Source organism: Colias philodice, chromosome 9, assembly GCF_061535455.1.
Source record: "Colias philodice isolate Cphi_HAF_F1 chromosome 9, ilColPhil1 Martin Lab GWU primary, whole genome shotgun sequence".
In the NCBI taxonomy this organism is placed as follows: domain Eukaryota; kingdom Metazoa; phylum Arthropoda; class Insecta; order Lepidoptera; family Pieridae; genus Colias; species Colias philodice.
Window position 1 is genome coordinate 6,345,194 of NC_143094.1, and position 12,065 is coordinate 6,357,258.

General features: G+C 33.1%; 2 protein-coding genes across 8 annotated transcripts in view; both read right to left on the minus strand.

The window, feature by feature from the left end:
• Positions 1-45: 45 nt before the first annotated feature.
• On the minus strand, positions 46-7,384 carry LOC149485847 (cGMP-dependent protein kinase, isozyme 1-like). Its single transcript, XM_089699162.1, has 11 exons — positions 7,011-7,384; positions 4,176-4,540; positions 3,756-4,039; positions 3,357-3,526; positions 3,026-3,264; positions 2,720-2,820; positions 2,003-2,219; positions 1,679-1,910; positions 1,432-1,530; positions 714-970; positions 46-378 (listed from the first exon to the last, which is right to left on the minus strand). The coding sequence occupies exons 1-11, from the start codon at positions 7,110-7,112 to the stop codon at positions 219-221; spliced, it is 2,226 nt and encodes a 741-aa protein (XP_089555288.1). The 5' UTR covers positions 7,113-7,384; the 3' UTR covers positions 46-218.
• A 179-nt stretch (positions 7,385-7,563) lies between these two features.
• The window catches only part of Rbfox1 (RNA-binding Fox protein 1), a 101,651-nt gene continuing 97,149 nt past the window's right edge, over positions 7,564-12,065 (minus strand). For all 7 annotated transcript variants that reach the window (XM_089699178.1, XM_089699174.1, XM_089699177.1 and 4 more), the window contains 2 exons: positions 11,589-11,652; positions 7,564-11,505 (listed from right to left, as the gene is read on the minus strand). In XM_089699178.1, coding sequence (XP_089555304.1) covers positions 11,461-11,505; positions 11,589-11,652 — 109 coding nt within the window. In that variant the 3' untranslated portion in view covers positions 7,564-11,460. The remainder of the gene's footprint in view (positions 11,506-11,588; positions 11,653-12,065) is intronic.

Below are 12,065 nucleotides of genomic sequence, written 5' to 3' on the forward strand. Positions count from 1 at the left end.
TATGATTATAGGTACCTATATAGGTTCCAAAAAAAATACTGCGTCTTTACCAATAAATCTTTTATTTACACACGTCGTAACAATTTACAACTTATACTAAAACTTATGGTACCTGTAGGTACCAGGTTCATATTACATAAATGTTAAGATTATGATGTCTAAGTAGGTAATAAGTAGATACATTAAAGTAAATATGAATATAACTACAATCACCGGATTTAAAAATCAATATCCCAGCCCGAAGTTTCATCTGGTGGCATTTTGTCTTTAGGATATTTCTCGAAGTTGGAAAGGTCCAAGTCATTTGAAACTGGTTGAATTAGAGGAGCCTTTAGTTTGCCTTCGCGTAACCCCTCAAAATCAAAACCGAGGAACCATCTAAAATAAATTGAAAATTCTAAATAAGTAATGTAACCAATTGGTAACAAAAGAGAAATATAACAGAAATGAAAGTATGTAAGTACTAAGTAGATAGGTACTGATATGCTAGAAGGTAAGAACTTCCTTTTGAGATATGATACAACGTTATTGTTTACAATTTTCATTAATAAAATAAATACCTAAACCAACATCTTGAGAGTTTACGATCGACACAAAACATATAACTGTTTACACGCTATTATCATTACTGTACATATTATATAAGAATGGCGAATAAACAAAACATCGTTCTATCAAAGCGCCCAACAAACAAACCACAAAGAGTTACTTACTTGTGGTTTTTTACATCCGTGATACCATTTTTCAAATAACCCAAACGTTCTGCTGGGACAGCACGACATAGCTTTCGTATGAGTAACTGTGCAGATTTCGGTACGCGTGGGTGGAATGATACAGCATCTATGCCGCGGAGGATGAGTGTGTAAGTCTTCATGTGATCTCCACCAGCGGCTCTAAATGGCGGCTTGCCGACCAACAATTCGTGGATGAATACTCCTAGCGCCCAGCAGTCGACAGCTCGATCGTGTCCCTGAAAGTTGTTAAGTCATTCATGACTTTGCTAATGTTAAAACTTAAAAGTGAATAGAAGCTTTTAATATTTTAATAATTTATGGGTCTTGCAGAAATTGGCCTTAGATTGGCTGTTTGGTTTTTAATAGCCCATTTGGTAAAGCTATAGAAACAATCCAATAATTTAAATTTACAAAAAAATCCGAGTAGAAAAGATAAATAAAAAGAAACTATGTGTGTAGGTGCACGTACTATTTTTTTAATTCACTAATTTTCTATGTATAAAGTAACTGATAAAATCATTACACAAACAAGTATTAGATAACATGGATTAATATCTTGATCAGATCAAATGATCTAAGGTCTTATCAAGACGCATAACCGTTACAAATATAACATGGTCGAATAAATATTAATTTACACAATGTAATTTAATACATGTTAAAAACCTTCTAGATAAAGAATTTGAGTCACACTTACTTTATTCAGTACAATTTCTGGGGCCACGTACTCTGGTGTCCCAGCAAAGGTCCACGTTTTACTATTTGTTGATAATCGTTTAGCAAATCCAAAATCAACCTGTGTACAAGAACATTTGGAGTATGTTAACTTGAATTAATATTCAACTTATAATTATGAATGCCATCTTTTTTTAGTACATATACAAAAATATAGAGGTCATAATATGGAGGTTATTATGAATTTATAGAAATGTAAGTTTATGTACCAATTTGATATAGCCTTTCTTGTCTAGCATCAAATTCTCTGGCTTTAGATCTCTATAGATGATATCTTTCGAGTGCAGATATTGGAAAGCTTCGACAACGCACGCCGCCATAAACCGTGCGATGTTCTCGGGGAAATACCGCTGTTTTTGGAGTATTGTCCACACGTCGCCGCCGAGGACCGGTTCCATTAAGAAATATACGTATTTATTATCCTTAAAAGTACGGTATAACCTGAAATATTACGAGGTGTGTTAATAATTTATGTTTTGACTCAATAAACCAACCTGTTTACCCTATAAAAAAAAATAGAAAATAATGAGTACCGGCAAATAAATCTGTTATTACAGGACATCATTATATTTTTTTCGTTGAAGGCATGCTCTTGTTGTTGTTGCTGAACCATGTCAATTTTCTTAAGGCATTTCAGGGCGAAGGTTTTTGAAGAATCTTTCTTATACTGCACTAGCTCGACTCGACCGAAACCACCGACTCCCATAGTACCCACAATCTCTAAATCTTTCAGCTCGATGAACTCATACTCTAAAATGACAACAAAAATTAATGTTGAGGAAAATAAAATATTATGTGGCCGACCGATTTAAACTTACTAAGTTTCGATAAACAAATAGTGGTTCTAAATTGGTATAAAACTATCAAAATATATAGGCGTGAGTGGCGAATATTTTTCCTCATGGTATTTGGTAGTTTTGGCAGTTAAATGGTTTATTAGTATTTTTCCTCAATTCTTTCATTTTGTTAAATGGAAGGCAATCAAATAATTTATGCACGTATCATTAAATTGTATTGCTTGCCACAGTTTTAGATATCTACAAGATCTCTTGGAAAAAATATTTAGAAGGAAATTCAAAGAACCGCTATCGTTATTCTGTACATAAGGACTTAAAATATTTTATTTGTACCTAGTCACGATATCTAATTAAATACGTAGTTTTGATATCTTATCAATCAAGTTCAATCACATACATATTGTCCAAGATAGGATTAAAACTTGATTATAATAATAAAATATTTTCACATACCGCTTTTTATTTCGGAAGTTTTCTTTTGCTGAGAAGGTCGAGGAACCGCATGTCTGATGTTCTTTAATTCTTCCAAATTTCCCAATAATTCAGAGAAAGGTCTGTGGATGGTATGCGTTTAGATATATTTTTTTTTAATTTTCAAAGTCACCTATTAAGTATATAGTTATGTATGACTATAATATTCTTGAAAATAGATATTATGTAGATGAATAATCGTTAGAAATATCCTTTTCTTAGAAGTAGATGGTTTTTTATAGTTTAAGATCATTAAACATCCTATGAATTTAAATAAAAATTGTGTACCCGCGTTCTAACGTCAAACATTCGACCCCTGGAGGCATGGCAGTTACGGTGGCCAGACGCCGGTCCTCGTGCAGCAAGGCTTGTTCTCCAAAGTACTCGCCCCGTTTCAGCGTGCCCACCCGACGTTCCCCGCCGTCCCCGTCACGTTTCGTAACCATCACTGTACCACCTCTGATGATGTAAAACTTGTCACCCTTGTCACCTTGCCGCACCACCGCTGTACCAGTCGCGAAAAACTCCTAAATTGTTAGATAAATTTTATGTAGTTATCTGTGTGATCATATTGTTATATACTTACGAATTTTCATGTGTTTTTAATAATATTACAAACCCTTCTCAAAAAATCAGCGATTTTTGCAAGTTCGATGGGATGAATCCCTTGTAATAAGGGAACAGATGATAAGAAACGCATATTGTCCTCTTGCTCCTGACGGCCACTCCGTACCATAATTTTTTGGAAAACTCTCCTTTCTAGAGTCCATACTTTAGCTTCTGTAATACCTGAAAAATCATAGGCGCTATAGATGCTTTAATTATAATTCATATTCAAACGTAACTTATCAATAGTAGTTAATTTTTCATTTTACAGGTCATGATATGGTGTCGTTATGTGTAATGTGAATGATGATATGATGATGATATTTCAGTTATTTGTAATTTTACTGCGATTTGTTTGTTATCTGTAAGATGCTTATACATTACATTAACAAAAGACTACACTTGCACTTACATCGTATTGAAGCAAAACGTTTTGCTTTGTATAAAATCGCTAATTCGCCAAAAGCTTCACCGGGGCCAAAGTTCTTGACAACTTGTCCTCCCTTGAGTACTTCGAATTGACCATATGCCGATACATACAAGTGGCTTCCACTCTCTCCTTCTCTGATCATGAGACTTCCTGCAGGAAACTCTTGAGGATTCATTGCCTCTACGACTGCGTCTAGGCGTTCTTCGTCCATTATATTTTTTAAGAAATCGTTAGCCATTATCGCTTTTTTTATTTGTTCTATTGATCTGAAATGAATGTGAAAAGTGTTAATATAAAAAGTATTTTCATATAGGCATTGTAGGTATAATTATTTACGCATTTGATGAAACATTTTTCTATTCTTAGGTATGTACATTATCAGAGTAAGTAAATATAACTTACAAATCATCCTTAGCAAATTTTTCATATTGCAGATCTGTTAGAGACCGAGCACTATCCAAAGGAGCATGAGGTGCTATCACGCCTCTCTTTCTTCTCATGCGTTTCTCCGGATTAGTTTGAACAATTTCAGATATCGTTTTGCGGCCAGCACTAACTTTCGGGTCCTCTGATGCTTCACTATCCGAGTCTTTTATATTATTGATGCTTTCGCTTGATTTTGCACTTTGTATACTCATGTAGCTCGATTTCTTGCTAGAGCCTCCGGGATCAGTAGGTAATGTAAGACTCTTTTTGTATACAGCAACGTTTCCAGTTGATGAATTTCCATTTGATACCGGGATTGCAGGATTATTTTCTGGTAACACCTATAAGACCACTTTGTCAATACGTAGTAAGAAAATATATACCTGTATATCTATTATCTATCTACTGCTAATTTGTGAATCGACTTTAGATAAATTCTATTCTTAAGTACTTTTCTGAATATACTTTGTTGCTATTTATTTAATCATTAATTATTTTTAATGGCTATATTTTATGTTTCATAGAAAGATCAGTTAAACAACGATTAATCATAGATATTATAGATTGATAGAATAACAATTAATGATAGGCAGGTACCTCGTTTATGAGTTCTAAGTACGCTAGTATACCGATATTACTATTTCAATAGTGTGTAGTAATAACGGGGAATTCATTGCTCATTAAGATTAGAACACAATTATAAAGCTTTATTGCACAAATCTCTTTACTCATTCCCTATCTATAGATATGTCGACATTCATAAAAATTACCTTCTTTGTCGCTTTGTTTATGCGTTACAAAGTGGAAAAGCGTATCACAAATCATTTAAGAAAACACAAGCATTACATAATATACATATTATTTTGATTGAGAATAGAAAATGATAATTGGTAGCAATTGGTAGTGAATTAAAGTAGATAATATTACAAGTCAATAACTGCGTTAAAAACAACCGACTTCAAACTTGCTCTTGCAACATTTACAAATACAGACAAAAATGCTCATAAAATAAAAACTACTGGGCCTATCCGAATAAAATTTTTATGGGACCAATTCGACACCATCCCGCATCGAACAAAAAAAGAATCACGTAAATCGGTTCAGAAACCACGGAGTAATCGGTGTACATACATAAAAAAAAAACATACCGGCCGAATTGATAACCTCCTCCTTTTTTTTGAAGTCGGTTAAAAAGTGGATGGTATAATAATACCATCCACTTTTAATATACCATCCACACCAATAGGTAGGGTAAGAAAGGATAAAAAGTGGACTAAAAATGTGGATAATAAACACAGTGAAATTCATTTGGCTTATCTATCTTCATGAGTCTGGGTCACCAGCGCGGCGCCCAGACTTAGCAAATTTGACACGATGGGTCCAACTGGGTGGGATATGGAATATCCTGTCTTTATAGGTTGAACATTTGTATAATAATAAAAAAAAAATAGTTCCAAAGCCCTCATACAAACATGAAAAATTCACGTAGTATTTTGTTCGGCAAAAATACCCACAAAACTACGAAAAAAAATCTTCAATCATAATATTATGGTCATGTTGCATTGCAGGTCGTTACAATGTCCCTAGGTGCATTTAGCACAATAGTAGAACTAATAGTAGGTATAGGTTAGTATTAATATACCTATTACCTATCTGTGGTAAAACCTAATTTTGAACCGTTCTTAATAAAATGTTTCCTTAGATACCTAATTAGTACTTACTACTTAGGCAATTTTTGAAGGGGTTAAACCCTTTCAAAAATTTCAATTTGTTGTAGTTAAGTAGTTGAAAAAAATTATAAGTACCTACCTAAGTATGTATTTATAATTTATAATTATTATTTACCTACTTTATATTGATTGTTAGAATTGACGTTTAAAATTAATCATTTCATTGCTGATTCCGGAGTATTATCACTCTATCAATTCTACAATCTTATTTTGATCATTATTCATATAAAAATAGAAGACAAAAGAATGCACGTTTATTGCTTATTAAAATGACTCCAAAGTCTCCTACCTGTGCTCCTACTATCTCTATCTCTAATGCAAGCACGAATTTTTATATCCGTTGCATGTGAAAATATGACTGAGTTACTTTTTGATACTTAGATACTTATTTTGATATCAATAAAACTTAAATTTTGCAACACCGTAAATTTTAATAAAAACTGAGAAATACTTAATATAATTTTTCCAACATGGATATATTCTCAAGACTTCCAAAAAAGGAAAAAATGTCACAAATTTAAAGTTGAACTACACACTCGTAATGTTCATGTTCAATCAGAAGAATATCATTAAATAATACTTATTGCATAACTAATTGAATATCATGATAAATTTTTTTTTCAGGCGGATTTAATTTATTACCCAGTAAGACCCTGATTTTAATTAACTTTTTAAAATAACTTTGATTTAATAGTTTCTCGAGTATGCAAGTCTATGCAGAACACTCGTTTTCGTAGATATTTTCATTTTTCACCCCTCTGGGATAATTTTAAACTTTGACCTTACATTGTTTTCTTGTATTGGTCTTTTTTCAAATTTGAAAAATCTTTATTTTAAGATATTTTCTGAACGGAACTGAACTGAATCCAATTTTTTTGATTGTTAATAACTTTTGCATTTTTTGCAAGCTGAACTTCATTTTTATCAAAAATAATCGAATCGTATGACATCTCATTCATAATTTTAGGAGACTGCTTAAAATGCTGGTCAAAAAGGCACTTGTAGACTAAACTAATAGCAGTTAATAATGGAATTGTTTGGAATTCCATTTAATTTCGTTGTTTATAGTGAATTTACTTACATAGAAGGTTTCACGTCGACCGGCATTACGCCGTTCTCGCACTGCAGTTGTGAGATCAAATCGGCTTCTAGAAGACCATCGGAACGGCGGACAAAGAACCATATTGCAATACTTTTCAATAAATTCGATTTAGAACATTCTTAGAAAACACAGCGACGTTATCGTAATAGTGAACCAGCACTTCACTGTTCAAACGACACACGAGCGTTCTTTATCACGTTAGCTAGATAATCTACCATTCCGATTGTTTTAATTATTTTGTGCTAAAGACGATTATTATTTATTATCAAGGAACCTTGCAATCTTATCGGCACATTATCACAGTTACCCAATCAGTGCTTCTCACAACATAGCCGCCACATTTGCAATAATTCCGTACCGTAACCAATTCACATTTACTATGCTGCAGTCGAAGCTGCTAATGTTATGTTTAAACATGCATTTCTATTTTCCACGATGGAAACTCGTGTCGTGTCGAGTGCATATGCAAACAAGATAAATTATTTGTTCATTTATAAGGATCAGGAGGATGCATCAATAAAACATAAAGCAATTCATACTATAATATTTATTAATAACGTAAATGAGTACACAATGCCAAAGGCTTTTAAATGATTCACTTCATTCAACATTTTTCATTTGAAAAAAATATATATTTACATTAAAAGAGAAAATCAGCTCTGCAATCAAACTATTTATAAAATTGCCACACCAAAAAATCCATTATTCATTTATCACAAATCGTATGTAAGAGCTCGCTGTGCACCAGGCTCGACTCGATTTAAAATTATTTCCACTATTCGGGACACAAAATGTGCAATATCGTATGAAATGTGCCGAACGGAAGACATTCATTATGTTAACAGATGAGGGTAATTTCATTTTATTCAAATTCTATAAAACATTAAATTTTAACATTATACAAACAACATACAGACATGGAAATTGAGCACGGTAATAGTATCTAAATACTGGTCAAATCTGCGTCGCGTCAACGCACGCGCCTCACGCGCCCGCGATGCGAACCTGTCGCACGTTCAGCATCTCGAACAACTCTCCCCGACATCCAAACTGAGAACCACTACCTTAACTAAATACATAAAACGATTCAACCTTCAAATCAAAGATTTAAAATATACGTCGAACACAGGTTGACGTTTTATGTTTTAGCAAAAGAGTCCGCTCGACGACGACAGGATCGCTTCACGTCCGCCGTTCTTACACGTACAATGAAAACGAGAAACTAGTTAAACTCGTAGACGTCCCGCGAATTAAAATGTCGTTCATTCACTAAAGTGGAGTGGCGGCACGTCTACGACTTTAATTTTAGACGCGTAGGCGTAATAATAACCCTGCTAATATCTGAATAATCTAACGGGAACAGCTTCGACGGGTGCAATTGACAAACAAGTGTTACTTATTAACTCTCACTACTTTAACAATATAAATCCGACGGTACAAACGGTAAGCGACGTCCGCTGCGGACGGTTGGTCGCGCCCGCGGCATAACACATAACACTATATACAGGTTGCGGCACCGCCCACTGCCCGCTGCAGCTGTCCAGGGCCCGTGCTACGCAACTAATGATATGATTTATTATGCACGATATAACAATTTTTATGTCTAACAGATGACGAAGCAGTCGAAAATTTTGTGCACAGCGCGATGAGAAGAGTAATTGTCATGAAATTTTAACATTTTATAGAGAAACATATCGTGTTACAAAATACATAGCTATCACTTATTTTAACGATTACGATATTTATAATACATTGATTTTGACGATTTCATTTCAAAATCTTATCGTAGCACACTAACCATTTTGTCAGATATGTCATGTAAATTCCGATTTTCCTCCAAGTAACAAAAAAGATTTAAAAATTATTTTAAATAATGCATTTTCTATGATTCTTCTAATTATGATTCAATAAAAATCAACTAAAAATGTAAAATCAATAAAATCAGCATCATTCATAAAAAATAAAGAGAGAGCATTCAAGTACACAGGGCGTTTTTGTATCAAGAGACGTCACTAGTTTTACTTATTGAGTTTTGTTCAGTTGATGACGTCATAATGTTCGCTCGTTCGAAACCCACCCTGTATACCTGTTTCATACAAAATTGATTTTTTCATCAATCACTTTGATTTGTGACTATGCATTTACAGTTACATTAAAAAACCTAATAAATAATAATAATCAATGATTAGGATCACATGTACTTTAGTTTCTGTACTTAGGTGTAAAATTTGCATAAAAATTATATAGATCTAAAATTAAGACCCTTAAAATTAAATACATTCACGCATGAGTATTTAGCAATAAAGCACAAAAAACTTGTTCGAAGCTGCAACGTGACTACATAACGTTCCTACTTAAATAAAATACAAAAAAAACTTACAAAATAAAGCCAGTGGCACTACTAGGTGAGTGAAATAATTAAAAGTATCAATCAAGAAAATATGACACGAAACAACTTATACATTAGCTCCTAAATATAAACTTACATTGAATTCAAATTCAGATACGAAATACAGTTTCGTAGCTATCACATGAAATCTTTAAGAAAACAAAGCACCATTATTTCTATATAATTGTGCGCAAAAAGACTAGAACTTCTAAGAGAACGCAATCGGATCTAGACATAAAGTGGCCGTTCGCAAAAATGTGAAACATATTACAAACTATATAGTTAGCACTGTTTATTTGATCAATAAATGTAACAGGCGGTTGTACAGAGGTTTTACTGCTACTTTGGATAAAAATAATTAAGAGACTCTTGCATTGGCTACATTTCATATGTAGCAAATAAAGAAAAGAGATAAAACATGAAGTCGCATCAGATCTATGGCTTTTATTAATCAAATAAAATTGAAAGACTACTTTTCTCTAACTTCTAGAATGCCGATATGATATTTCATTTGACAGTTAGCTAATAATTATGTACGACTCGTAGATTTTGGAGTTTTTCCGAGAGAAAGACTATTAAATCTAGTGAGGATTAAATCGATGACATGCAAAAGCTTCGAAATACGTATGAATCGATGGGTATTTGTGCTTTGGTATAAACGTTGAGCGAATCATACAAATATTTTACAATCCTAATGCAAATATGTTAAGATCTAGTTACGACATCTAAACGGTTGGACCCGTACGAATGTTTGTTCAATAAAATGAAGGTTTAACAAAATAGCACTGTAAAATTAGACACCGTCGAGGAAACAATTACAGTATAAAATCATAATTACAAGGAGAAATCTCAATGATATGTAAGAACTCCACGGAGTTATTCTTTTTCTTTTCTTAAACACTACATTTAAAGCATTATCGCCTACGATTCAGTAAAATTAGACAATACAACTAGCGATCGTAAATAATTCGATCCAAGTTAAACAATTGCGGTAAATAACTGTTAGCCTATTGAGAAGCTAAATGTACAATATTGCTTGAACTATACAATATGTTCCAAATCTAAGTTTCATAATGCAATCTAAAGCCGAATCTCTTCCGAGTAGCGAAGTAGCCGGCGCTACTCGAGTAAGGTATGTGTTGTAACGTACAAATGAACTACATTAGTTCAAAATATGCTTTGAAGGAGTAACCAGAAAAATATATTATTATATTTGTATATAACAACCGAACAAATGGCACCTCATCAGAATCGCACCACATCAACTGGTTTAAAACTACTATAAAACAGCTACCTACACTCGAAGGTACAATACGGTTGACTTTAATCAATATAATATGTCATATAATAGTTCATACAAAAGAATTTGTATTTAACGAGTACATTGAAAATATTTAATAATAGCTGATACACTATTGTAACCGTAAATCGTATTGACTCCACCGTATGGGTGACACTGTTTAACGAGTTCAATAAATATGTTATACTTTCAGCTTACTTTAAGATACTTTAAAAGCTTAAAATTTTGTTCCACGTAAATTTAAATTAAAGTATGTTTTAGATTAGTAAAATGTGTTTGGAATTATATTTACAATTTTTCTATGATATGCAAGTGCAAAGCTCACTAAATATTTTTACAAGTTAATCTATTGTCAATTGTATGTATGTAACAACTACGCTAGAGAATACCAAACATCAACAATATGCAGGTATTAATAGTGTTCCACGCCAGACTTTGTGTTTCACAAACAGACTTGTTCGTGTCGGTTGCTCGCACTTGTATTTCAATATCGAACGATTAACGATACTTCAACTTAAACTATTTCAATGAGAAATTTAAATGACTTTGGTATGAATGAGTTCGATAGCCCGCCCTACGCTACGCTATCCAAGCTTACTTACAGTAATCGGCTACCACTATTACTGTTACTCTATCGTAATTTTGTACGTTTATAAAGAGAGTTCATTGTCATGTTACGTAAAGATGACCGAAAAACTAAGAATATTCGAGTAATAAAATCGCTACGTTGTTCCACTGGCTTAGTATGGCGCGAATCTGTTGTAACCACTTCTATAGACTGCCGTCTGTAAAAAGAAAAAAAATGTTTGTAATTTTAGAAATTTATACGTGTAATAGAATGAAAAATGTAAATGGTGAAATCATTTACCCCATATCCTGTTACTGGACCGATGCTATGTCCTAAATATGGGTCTGCGTACTCCCTGCCGTATCTGAAAACAATACAAATAAAATAAATAATACGAAGAATATCAACGTTCTTATGGATTCCCCTCCTTTATGTCCACCGTTTAACGTGAACGGTGAACAAAGAAAGTGAGTATAATAAGAAATCTTGTAAGTATTCAAAGAGACAAAACATTTCTTTGTGCAAAAAAGGCTCAATTTCAAGGAAAAACCTTATAATAAACAACTCTAAACGTTGCTATATTGTTTATGAAATTAAGGTCCGAATCACGAGTTTATTGCTCATTGTATAATTTGCCAGAAGGGACAAATCTTAATAGAACCATCACAGAGAAATTGAAACATCGAACAAATTTATTTTAATGTTTTTCTTAACATTAAACCTCTTTTTGCGTATTTCGTACAGTTTGTTTACATCGCTATCGTTAGTCAGCAATAA

Coding starts and splice junctions, on each gene's coding strand:
- LOC149485847 (XM_089699162.1), bottom strand. CDS start 7,112: ATGGTTCTTTGTCCGCCGTTCCGATGGTCTTCTAGAAGCCGATTTGAT. Junction 4,541..7,010: donor GTCGACGTGAAACCTTCTAT/GTAAGTAAATTC, acceptor GTGGTCTTATAG/GTGTTACCAGAAAATAATCC. Junction 2,821..3,025: donor TGTTTGACGTTAGAACGCGG/GTACACAATTTT, acceptor TACCATCCACAG/ACCTTTCTCTGAATTATTGG.